At 61.0% G+C, this 11,386-nt stretch overlaps 4 protein-coding genes across 4 annotated transcripts; all 4 read right to left on the reverse strand.

Annotated features, from left to right (window-relative positions):
• Window positions 1–72: 72 nt before the first annotated feature.
• On the reverse strand, window positions 73–3,135 carry SLS55_008892 (uncharacterized protein; the record flags this gene model as incomplete). Its single annotated transcript, XM_066780297.1, has 4 exons — window positions 73–1,083; window positions 1,137–1,468; window positions 1,521–2,711; window positions 3,132–3,135. The coding sequence occupies 4 exons, from the start codon at window positions 3,133–3,135 to the stop codon at window positions 73–75; spliced, it is 2,538 nt and encodes an 845-aa protein (XP_066629526.1).
• Window positions 3,136–4,803: 1,668 nt separating this feature from the next.
• Window positions 4,804–5,895, reverse strand: SLS55_008893 (uncharacterized protein; the record flags this gene model as incomplete). Its single annotated transcript, XM_066780298.1, has 3 exons — window positions 4,804–5,469; window positions 5,573–5,668; window positions 5,728–5,895. The coding sequence occupies 3 exons, from the start codon at window positions 5,893–5,895 to the stop codon at window positions 4,804–4,806; spliced, it is 930 nt and encodes a 309-aa protein (XP_066629527.1).
• Window positions 5,896–6,314: 419 nt separating this feature from the next.
• SLS55_008894 (uncharacterized protein) lies at window positions 6,315–8,180 on the reverse strand (the record flags this gene model as incomplete). Its single annotated transcript, XM_066780299.1, has 2 exons — window positions 6,315–7,999; window positions 8,090–8,180. The coding sequence occupies 2 exons, from the start codon at window positions 8,178–8,180 to the stop codon at window positions 6,315–6,317; spliced, it is 1,776 nt and encodes a 591-aa protein (XP_066629528.1).
• A 1,101-nt stretch (window positions 8,181–9,281) lies between these two features.
• On the reverse strand, window positions 9,282–10,611 carry ERG27 (3-keto-steroid reductase; the record flags this gene model as incomplete). The annotated part of the gene is made up of 2 exons (XM_066780300.1): window positions 9,282–10,521; window positions 10,571–10,611. 2 exons carry the CDS (start codon window positions 10,609–10,611, stop codon window positions 9,282–9,284), a joined length of 1,281 nt encoding a protein of 426 aa, XP_066629529.1.
• Window positions 10,612–11,386: the final 775 nt, after the last annotated feature.

The raw sequence follows: 11,386 nt of genomic DNA on the forward strand, positions 1-11,386 counted from the left end.
GAAGAAAAAAACCTAACACACCGACACACTCACTCTACCCCCGAACAACAGGGGTTCCTACCTCCCTCCCCTTCACAGCTCGACCTCGATCTCCCCCCTATCCTCCTCCACCCGCCTCCACACAGCGCCCACCCTGCTCAACACGCTCCCCCAGACACTCTCATCCCACTCCCCCGACAAGCCCGCAAAGACCCACCTGGCGCCATCCCTCGGCGGCTCCTGCCTCACGCACACGACGCCCTCGGGCAACTGCCGCCGCGTGCCCCCACCTCCCACATCCTCGGCCTCGACCTCCCACTGCCTCCACGCCAGCCGCTCGACGCGCTCGCCCGCGAACTCGTCCCAGAAGGCCAGGCCGGCGATGCGGTGGCTGCGCGGCGCGTAGAAGACGTCGACGCGGACGATGTTGACGTTGACGTTGGCGGCGGCGGCGGCGGGGTGCGAAGGGGCCAGATCCAGCGCGCGCCAGGAGGGCCCGCCGGTGGAGGAGAGGGTGTGGAAGGAGGGAGAGCCGGCGTAGTGGGTGCAGCCGTCTTCTTTTTCCTCGGCCGTCTTGGCTGGTGGTTTTGCGCGGGACGACGAGGGAGTGTTGGCGAAGCGGAAGCCGATGGCGCCGATGGCGTGGGAGGAGGCCTTTGAGAAGGACGAGAGGGAGAGGGCGTGGTGGTGGTACGAGTGCAGGCTGAGGCGGACGAGCTGCGGCGGGGCGTCTTCGTCGGTGTAGTCGTCGTTGTGACTGACCGCTGCTGTGGATGAGACTACGCCGTCGATGACGGGGGTGCCCGTGGCTGCCGCGGAAGGGGCCATGGCGAGCGAGGTGAAGGGCTTGATCGTCCGGTGCGGGTTCGGTTCGTCGCCGACGAGGATGCAGTGCAGCTCGTCGCCGCGGGCAAAGGCCTGCGTCAGGCGCGCGGCGGCCGACGAGGGGAAGGCCGTGGGCAGGGCGTCGTTGCGCAGCGGCACGGGCAGGCGCGCGGCCAGGACCTCCGGGTAAGCGTAGTTGGGCCGCTTGAGCTTGGTGCGTTGCGTCTTGAGGCTGAAGTCGGCGTACGCGAGCTCCGGGTGGGAGACGAGGCGGGCGGCCTGGGGGGAGGTCTGGTTTAGTATATAGTCTTGTGGGGGGAAGAAAAACTCACCTCTTCTGTGATCAGGGTCATGGCCTGGCGGCAAAGCAGCCTGGCTTCGTTGAGGGCAACGGGGTCGACGGGGATGGGGTCGCGCGTCGCGTTCAGCTCTCTGAGACTGCGGCCCTCGAGAATCAAGGGGTCGTCGATGTCGAACGTGTGCTTGCGCTCCGGGATGTCTGCCGTGGCAATGCTTGCTAGAGTGGTGGTGGGGGAGTCGGGAGCGGCGACGGACGCCTTCCGTGTGTTTACTGGCGACTCGTACAAGAGATCGTGGCCATCGGGAAGAGGCTTGATCCTGACTACGGGCTTCCTGGCCTGCCACCTGGAAGGGTCCTTGAGCACTGTTGTCGGTAGGTCAGCAAGGAGCATCATCCGAGAAAACAAGTAGCTTACTTCCACCGATCCTCTTCCACAGCTTCTTATAAGCCATGAGCGAGTCGAACAGTTCCGCCGTGTACAGCGAGCATGGCGTGTAGTTCAGCTGCTGCAGCCTCTCGACCCACCCGTTTTCCTTCGCCTCCATCCGCCACTTCCATGCCTGGAAGCCCCTCAGGCTCTCGTATCGCGTCAGCACCGCCGCCGTCTTGGAGCTGCTCCGCGCCACCATGGACGGGAAGGCGTTGGCCACGGCGACGACCGTGTTCAGCGACCACGGCACCTCGGGCTTCTTGATGTCGCCGCCGCCCGTCCAGTTGACCGAGATGGTGATTTCCGTGTCCTGCAGCACCTCAGCGTGGTTCTTGTCGACGCTCTCCTGCGCGCCGATGGAGACGGGCGACGGGCCGACGGCCAGGGCGAGGTCGACGGCCTGCTTGACCCGGCGTAGGCGCGAGCGGTCGGCCACCTGGATGGAGATGACGGCCGAGAACTCGCCGCCCTCGAGGAAGCCCGAGATGAAGGCGTCGCCGTAGACGTCGGTGAAGTGCTCCGGCGGCATGTCGTCGACCGGGTTGAAGAGCATGTCGCCGCTGTGCAGGTGCGTGTGGCTGGACGACAGGCAGTTCTCGTTGTTGACCTTGACGCTGACGATGTAGTTGAGCTGCGAGTCGAGCACCTTGTTCTCATTGACGAAGCCGGCCGAGGCGTTGCCGTGGATCGTGCCGTACTTGATGGACATGGCCGTCGAGATGTTCAGCGCGTCCATGATGTCGCTGACGTTGTCGATGGCGCGCGTGCTGTACGTCACTGTCTGGTTCGGCGGAGCGCCGTAGATGTCTGGCAGCGAGAAGACTGCTGTCTCGACCGAGTCATCCACATCCATGATAGAGGCTGCGGGAGACGGCATGCCGCGCTCCTGCACTGCTTCCATTGCTGGAAGCTCAGCCAAGTCTTGGGCACTGGCGGCAGATCTCTTTGACGAAGACGTCGGTGTTGACGGCTCGCTCCTGCTCTCTAACTTGTTTGCTGGAGGAGGTGTGGTCGGAGGCGTGACCACGGCAGAAGTGCCTTTCACTGGGACTCTGAGGGTCCCATTCTTAATTGCCTTGGGAGCCACGACTTGGGTCACGGTGGCTGGTGCCCTTGGCTTGATGGTAACAGCATTCTCTATACGGATTTCCTGAGTGTATGTGTTGAAGCCCTGACCTGGTCTGTCGTCAGCGAAGAACCTTAGTTGAGGTTGGGCTGAGCCCGAGACTGGGTGGTATATGGGACAGGTAGGCACTCACCAAGGCGCATGGCATTATCGTAGGGGGCCGTGAGCGACATGACTGAGAGCGAATGAAGGTGAAAATGAATCTGTCCAGAAAGACGCCCTGGATTCCCTCTTCATATACAATTCCTCACCAGGACCAGATGACTGTTACACCAACCGCAGCGAACAATAATCACCCACCACCACTACCATCTTCAAGCATAGCCCTCGACCGACCGACCCACCCATCCATCACCTGAAACATCACTTCAGCGCCTCGAGTCCGCCGACCTCCCCCAAAATTAGCACATACAAGAGGCACAGTAGCCACCCAGTCGCCTAGGCGCAGGCAAACGGGATTGGCTTCTCACTCATTTCCGGTAACACTTCCCAGAGAAGAACGAGGCCACCCCTGTACGACATGTAGCAAGCAAAGGCGGCCACGCCCCGCCTCCGCCATCTTCTTCCTCTGCTCTTCTTCAGGACCCCTGGTGCAGGTCCGGTGGGCGTCTGCCTTACATACCCGCCCGCACCAACACCAGAAGCAGCTCCGTCTCACGCATGCACGCGGCGGAGCCCCTGCACGCGCGTTCGGTGCGACGGGGGTGCGAGGCGCTTGGTTTTTGCTGCGCCGCAGAGCCGCGCGAGGATGGGGTCCGCTTAGTGGATGATGGTGGCATTGGCAACGTTTGTGTAGCCGCTGTGCGAGGGAAGGAAACCAATGCGCACCCGTGCATGTGCTTGCTTGCTTGCTCGCGGCTGTCTTGTTGCGGTGTTATTTTTCGAGCTTGCAGGTCAGTGTAGTCATTGAGCAAGGGGGACAAACTTCATCATGGCGGGTTGCCTGGCTCAAGGCCCGCAGAGTCGCTTGTGCCTAGTAAATGCGGGACCCACGAGGATGGTATGCGTGACTGGCTGCTCTCCGCAAGCACCGGGTAAGTACCATTGAGCGATGATGGGTTGTGTGGGGACCTTGCAGGCTGCTGGCTGAGGTGAGACTATCGGGATTGCAGCCTAACGAGATGGGTGGTGGCTGTCTTTCCGCGTAGCCGGCGGGAAAGAAAGAGCAGGCATGTACAACGGACCCCATCTGTGACACAAGGAGGAGGCAAAGCACAATGCTGCCGGTGGAAAAAAGGTCGTCGCAGCAATGAACGACCAGAAGACGGCCAGCGGCTCGCAAGCCAATAACCGACCGGTACAAATATGCCGAGCCATGCTAGGCGCCGGCATTTAGTCGAGTGCGGCTGGAGAGTGCCCGGCCCGGAATCTGGGTGCGGCGTAGTCCAAGGCGGCGGTTGTGGAGGCGTTGCAGGACTTGGCGCGCCTCCACCCACGCAAGGCTGAACTCTTACCCAGCTCTTTCGGTACCTCTTCCGATTAATTGCGTCACGCAAGGATCAAGGAGCCTCGATCACGAGGTGAAAACCCCCGTCGAGTGATCAGAAGTACCGGCATCTAGATGAAAATAGGTGGAGATCATTCGGATGCTGAAGGAATGCGGATAATGCTGGGATCGACATCAGAGGAAGGTCCGCGGAAGTTGGCCCCCAAAGGCGAGCAAGGCCCCAGTGAAAGGCAAGCCAGGCGGCTAATCAGCTCCATGTAGGTGATCCGTAGAGTCACAGCCGGTTGTAAGGAACTGGTCCGTCTTACAGACAATTGCACCGTACGTGGGATGTAATCTGTCTGAGTCCTGCACGCAGACATTTCGTCCAGACACTATTCAACTGCCCCCGTAAGAAGAGTGTAGTACCCTAGGCGGGGCCTAACACGAAGATAAAATGGCTGAGCCGTCGCTGGTGAATCCTAAGTTGGCCTCCACCGAAAGGATCAGTCAATACTGTGACCCTGGAGGCGAGGATGAGCTGAGCAGATACGAGCAACACGCTATTCCTACCACCCCTAAACAGTCACCTGAGAAAGAAACAGCGATTGAAGTTTGCTGCCAACAGAACAATGCTCTAGATGATAGCCCTCTTTAGTACATGCAGGCCGACGCCAGGAAAATGCTTACCGCTCGGCCTCCTCCTCGCCCTCGCCCTAGCCCTCCCCGCCAAACTGCCCCGCCAGCATCCCCCCAAGCGTACCCCTCCTCCTCGCCTCCCCATCCGCCTGCGCGCCGTCGCCCGCGCCGCCAGCGCCGCCACCCTCCCTACCCGTCGTAGCGGCGGCCCCGTGCTCCCTCTCCATCCGCTGCCTCAAGCCCTCAAACTCGCGTCTCCCACCGCCCGCGGCCTTCCGCTCGCCAACAAGCCACCCGGGGATCCGCCAGCCGTTGGTCCACGGCAGCATCTCGTTGCGCCACGCGTACCCCACGCACCAGCCGACGGCCGCGCCGACGGCCGAGCCGGGTAACGCCGACAGCGCAAGCTGCACCGGTAGCAGGTAATGCAACGTCTTCGACGAGAGCGTGATGGAGGCGTCGAAGCCGGCGCGCTGCTGTCCTTGCTGTTGTCGGCCCGCCGCGTTGGCGGCCGTCGAGTCGCTGTTGGTGCCTGTGTTGGTGGCCGACGGTGCCTTGGTCGTGAGCTTGTACCTGTAGATGCGCGGGATGGAGGCGTGGTACTGGGCCAGGATGGCGAAGAGCAGCGGCGTCGGTCCCGCGGGCAGGTAGTTCGCGTGGTTGAAGGTGAGCGGCCGCACGACGAGGGCGAGGATGAGTGGGGGCAGCAGCGTCGTGTAGGGAAGGGTCGAGACGATGAACGACTGCACGAGAGTGGTGTGTTAGTGCTGACGGCGGTTGTCCGAGGCATCCCGCAGCATTTCATGCGAAAGGGTTGGAAAGCAATGTTGGAGGGGGAAAACTCACAGCGAACTTGCGCGAGCCCCAGAGCCGCTCGATGACGCGTAGGTGGTAGAAAGTCATGGCGGCGAAGAGCACCTCAGTGGAGTTTGCGAAACAGGTCTGCGTGCTTGCTTTAGCTCTATTGAACTTTCCGTGGCTTCTGGTCTACGCGTGCGTACCTGCCATGTCAGAAGGCGCCAGAACTGGCGGTGCACCCAGAGGTGCGGGACAACCTGGATGTAGAGGAGATACTGCGAGTCGGTTATGCTGGCGACAAAGGCGGCGGCAACCGTGTAGAAGACGAGAAACTTGGTGACGGGCGCATTGGTAAAACCGGAGGTGAGCATTGTTGCTCGCGCCGAAGCATTGCTGGGGTGTGCGTGGGAAGCCGGCGGTTGAGAGCTACGTAGCGTATTGGAGCTGCGATCGGCCGACTGGGGGCTCACAGGCCGGAGATCACTCGCTGCGCACGTGCAACCACAAACCCCCACCACCACGACTTTCACCAGGGCACAGGTAGGTAGCGTTGAACGTATTCCAAAACTCGCACTATTAGTCTATCGTGATTGTCGCCTAATGCGATCGTAAACAGCAGAAAGTCGCTTTTTCCGTTCCCCAGCAAAACTCCGTACCCAGTCTATGCCCATTTTCCCACCGAAACCGAAAAGAAACAATAGGGTGTAATAGAACCCGTCCACGCCTGCAAGTGAGCTGATGATGCCAGCGCTCCCACCCGAACCACACCAATTACACCGTGCTGTATGCATCATCGCTCCCGCCTGCCCCTGGGGACGTCGCTCATCCCCTCGCCGTTGAAGAACAAATCCCGCCCAAAGCCATTGGTACCCGGCCATGACGGGTACTGGCCGGGCCTGAATTCAGAAGGGATGGTAGGTGCCTCGCTTGCCGTAGGTGTCGTGAAATCTTCATCTTCAAACTGCGTCATATCGCTCCTCGTGTCTCTGCCGTCGTCGTGAATGACAGTCCCTTCCCCTTGGTCCGAGTCTGCAATGCTTTCACTGTCCCGGCGATCCCGATAAGAGCCCAGCGGAGACGGAGAAGCCGGGCATTGCGGCCGTCCACCAACTGGCCCAACTCCGTTTGCTGCAAGACACTGAGATACGCCGAGATCCGAATCGTTTGTCACATCCGAAGGGGCACGGATGCTGTCAGAAAACGCTGGTGAGCCCCCGACGCGTTCGCCTTCGAGGTAGACGCTACGCAGGCCATGGGAGTTGTTTGAGCTGGATGCTTTGCTAGAGGCACGATCCACGTTGGGGCTTCCCGATGCACGACGAAGCGTGCGTCTGCGTTGCACTGGAGAGGAGTTGCGGGAATCACCCTCATCCACAGCACAATCTGCTACGTTTGCGGTAGATGCACGCTCTCGAAGATCATTGAGACGCATGTCCCCAGCAGACATTGTCCGGACAAGTCTGCTGTACCGTTGGCTGAGGGGACGCGTCGAACTGAGGTTGGGGACCGTGTCGCGGCGTTCGGGGGAGGGCGGGACACTGCCAAAGCCATCCTGCTGGCCCCCAAGCTGAGAAGACGCGGGTCTGCTGGGCTCCTCAACAGACCTGACTCCAGCAGAGTCAGGGCCGGCGCTGAAGTATGAGGAGTCGCGCCGGCGGGGTGCAGGCCCGTACTTGACAAGCTCGGCTTCCAGTTCTTGCACCCGACGCTCAGAGTGCAAGTACATGTCCAGGGCTTCTTTGATCGCAGCATCGCGCTTCTCAAGCTCCGCGAACACTTCTCCAGTCATTTTCCAGGAGTCCCTCAGCTTCTGTTCACAAGCCTCTTGAGATCGTCGAAGCTCCTCGACCTGGTCGCCTAGAAGGGTGTTTTCCTCTTGCAGGTCGTCTCTTTCTTCCTCGACGGCGTTCATGCGCTCGAGCTTTTCCAATGCGTCTTCCAGCTCAGTCTCGAAGCGGCGGCTGCGCTCCTCGACCAGGGTGAGGCGCAATTTCAGGTCGAAATTGTCTTTGCTCATTTTGTCGAGGCTCGTCTGCTGCTCGCGCGAGCCCATGCTGTAGCTCGGGGTCCGGTGTGTCGAAGCACTAGCATGCTGTGAGGTAGCGGTCGAGATGCGACCTGTCTGGGCGCGGGCTCTGCGACGATCTTTCTTCTGATCCTCCTCGGATGCGAAGATATAGTCGTCCATTGCTCGTGAAGGTTTGGGCTCGGAAAGACTTAGCGACCTCAAAGACTGCTCGGTCATTCCGAGGTCCTGACGCCGTTCGCGAAGCTTTTGGCGAAGGTATTCTGACTTTGGCTCGGCACCAGGAGGACTGGAGAGAAGAGTGGCGCGGATCGGGGTTTGCAGAGCGCGCGGCTCGCGGTTGAAAGGAGAATTGTGATCCATGTTCAGAAGGAGAAAGCGGGCGGGGTGTCGCAGGGAGCGGAAGGAGCCAGGCGGAGGGGCGAGGCCGAATTTGAGGTGAGACACGACTGCAGTTCTGGGCGGCGGGGTCAGTAAGACAGGCACGGGTGCGACGGTGGTTGGGCAGCTGCAATGCGCTGCTTTGTTGGACGACTTACAATGCTGGAGATCACGGCGCAGCAAGGCGAGCGACGGTGGTTGGCCGGGAGGCGCCTCCGCATCGGCATTCCTGACAGCGCGCAGGTGCATGGACGGGCGTGCGTGCAAAAGAAGAAGAATAAAGCGGTTGAGGTTCTGCGGGGACTAATTGGCGAGGGGGGAACCGTGGTTGCGACGGCTGCGGAGCGAGGGTATGCCCGGCCAGCCGCCCCTTGTGCCCCTCGCCAAACTTAGATGCTCTGTCGGGCATCCACGCCTAGTAGCAGGGCGGGAAGTCGCTGGCAAGCACCTCGGACGGCTTGGAGGGCTCCATTGCGAAAGGGGTTGCGGTAGGATCGGGCGCGGCGATGCGTGGAAATGACAGCAGACAAAGAGCGGCGCAGACAAAGACAGCCGGGTCAACGAGCAGGAGGCGGCAGGAATGAGGGCGTGTTGTTCTTTGCCTGGGCGAGAGCAGCGAGACGGCTGATATTTCTGTCGCAAAATCGCGGTGGGAGCTAAATATTACAGCGGGTCCAGATGCAGATTGTTCAGCTCTCGCCCCTTTCCGGCACTCCACAGCCTCCGCAGAAATCTCCTATGATCGGCCAGTTGGCTGGACACGGCGCACCCGGCTGCCCGGGCGCCTTCTTTTCTTTCGGATCCACAGGGGACCCGGGAGCTTGCGCAGACTGCCGCTGCCTAGTGGCAAGGCTGCTCTCCCGGCCGATACGAAGTAGTGCCACACCATTTCCTGGTTCGCCCACCATCCGCTCTCGCACCCTTTCTGCGCCGCCTGGCCTCGCTGCTTATCGCTGAACCGCGATGCGACCCCAGCCTCGTACTGCATTCCACGTCAGCCGTTGTGCGACTGGATAGGATCGGTACCTTCGTCCAGCAATGGCCTTCCCGCAAACGGTGCGCCCACGCTTCCCCGCCGCGTTTGGGCTGCGCCTAGCCTTGCGTGCAGATGTCAAGCAGACACCCCCGCGTCTTGACCCTGCCAGAGCCCGGCCGCGCTTTCTAGCGCCGCTGCAATGTCAGCTTGAGCTGCGTCGCGGGTGTGCGGGGAGCGGCTGCTGACGGGCCAACGAACGGTCGAGAACACAACAATCCTGCCAAGCATCGTGGGTTTCAAACCTTGGGTCGCCCGGCCCGGCCTGTATTGCTAGGAATGCGGAGCATGATTACCATTACCAGGCAGATCGAAGATCAAGGTGCATTTGCAACTCTCCCTTCCCACTCCTCCCTCATTTCCTCCATCTCCTTCCAACACGCCCTTCCCAGCTCCTCAAACTCCTCCCTGTCTCCCTCCTTCAGGTCGACCGCACCTCGCCTCCGGCCTTTCCTGTTCGTGGCCTCTCCCACGATGCCACCCCAGCCCCATCCTTCGACTTCAGTACGCGAGACCCTTTCATTGCCTGCGCGGTCCGTCGAGCTGCCCCACTTACCCTTTCCTTCAAGCTCTTCGGCATCGTCCAGCAGCTCTTGCGAGGCTAGCGCTAGCCAAACCGGAGCAACCGCCGCTGGGTACGGCCGCGTGGGGTGCCAGGGGCTACCCAGCCAACGAGAGATGTAGGCCGCAAGCATCCACAGGTACGTCATCAGCCAGGGGAACGGCAGAGGGAAGATTCCCGTTACAACGATTCCCGGATGCGACAGGTACATGCGCGGTCTCTTCTCCTCGGGCACCTCCTGTGCAGCCTGTCCATCTGCCGCAATGTATCGCGAGGTCCAGGGACGTGTGGATGCGCAGTCGTAGGTCAGGGCCAGGACATCGGTCAACCGCTTCGAGGCTTCGTATGGCTGGTCTGACTTGAGGCCCTGGAAGTCGGCGAGGGAGAACTCGGACGCATAGGCCTCAAGACTTGAGATCCAGATGATACGGCCGGCCGAGGGTCGAGCAGCCGAAAGCAGAGAAGCGCAATAGTGGCCCAAGAGGTAATGACCAAAGACGTTGGCGCAAAAGACTTCGCCAAGCGGCGGCTCTGCGGCACTGCTCTCGCCTTGTGGCTTGGTGACCAGGCCAATGTCGGCGTTCTTGAAGCCAACGGGCCAGGTGGTGGAAACCACCCAGTCGGTGAGGATCTTGTAGACAGCCCAAGGCCAATTGACGCCGGTCCATCCGCCTATGCCTGCATTGAATATCATGGCATCCAGCTTCGGGACCGAGGCCTTCAGCTGGCGGGCACATTGTTGCACCGAGGCAATGGAGCACAGGTCGAGGATCTGGGGCTGAACTCGGACGCGGGCCTGCAGGATCATGCTGATGCCCGGGATGGACTGGTCGGCCTTTTTCGAGGCCTTCTGGAGGTGAGCCTCCAGCAGGCTGGCGGTATCATCGCATTTGCGGCGGCTTCGCGTGGTGGGGATCAAGACGAGCGACTGGGACTGCGGGCGGGTTTGCAGGAACTCGTCGATCAGACGGCAGCAGATGGCAAAGCCGATACCGCTGCAGAGGGCGTCAATACGGGGGCCGGGGAGGCATGCGCTGTACGCACCTGTTCGCACCAGTCACGAGAACATAGAAGGCGTCGTCCATAGCTGTTGCGGCAACGCAAAGGGGCAGGAGAAGCGACCGGGGAAAAGTTCCTAGCGCGGGCGCCCCACGCCAGCGCGGCGCCTCAGCACCTGCGGAGGAAGGCAGCCCTCGAGCCTTCCACCAATCTGCGTGCCAGCGCACCGCGACCACTCGACCACAGCCCACTTTGGCCCAACAACATGTCGTCCGTCGCCCTCGGGCCGTGCATCAACGCGCCAATCGGATGCTGTCCGCTCGGCAGGTCCCCCGCAGGCCGCAAGATGCGGGCAATCACCTGCCACTCCTCCTGTTGAAGCTTATCGTGCTCGCCGCTGCGACTCGACCTGGCTGTATCGTGTGCCCGCCCTCCCCAACGCAAACCCCGCTTGGGCCTCACTGCGTTCACCGTGGTATCGTGTCAGATGCAAGTGTACCCAGCGCACACCGCATATGTCAATCCGTTGTCGTTAAGACAAGCGCTTCCTTTTCCTGCGAGCAGTGGGGCGAGGTTCTCTGGGAGGGGTCTTTTTTTTTTTTGGACATGGGGCAGAGATTGATTCCCACCCTCCGGAAACGTTATGCGCACGACCGGTTAATTGAACGACGATCCTGGCGCCCCATCTTTCATGTCCTCCGAGTCTGGGAAGGTATTCCGTCAAGGCGTGATTCTCGTCAAACGTAGAGCGCAGCCGAGAAGCTTCTGGTCGTGGCTCATCCATTCTCGACCGCGCTCGCATGACTCTTGCTTCCCTTGCACGATAGCCCTTACCAGTCGAGATTATAGAGAATAGACCAA

The sequence above is a fragment of the Diplodia seriata genome (genome assembly GCF_021436955.1).
Source record: "Diplodia seriata strain FDS-637 chromosome Unknown scaffold_9, whole genome shotgun sequence".
Taxonomy (NCBI): Eukaryota; Fungi; Ascomycota; class Dothideomycetes; order Botryosphaeriales; family Botryosphaeriaceae; genus Diplodia; species Diplodia seriata.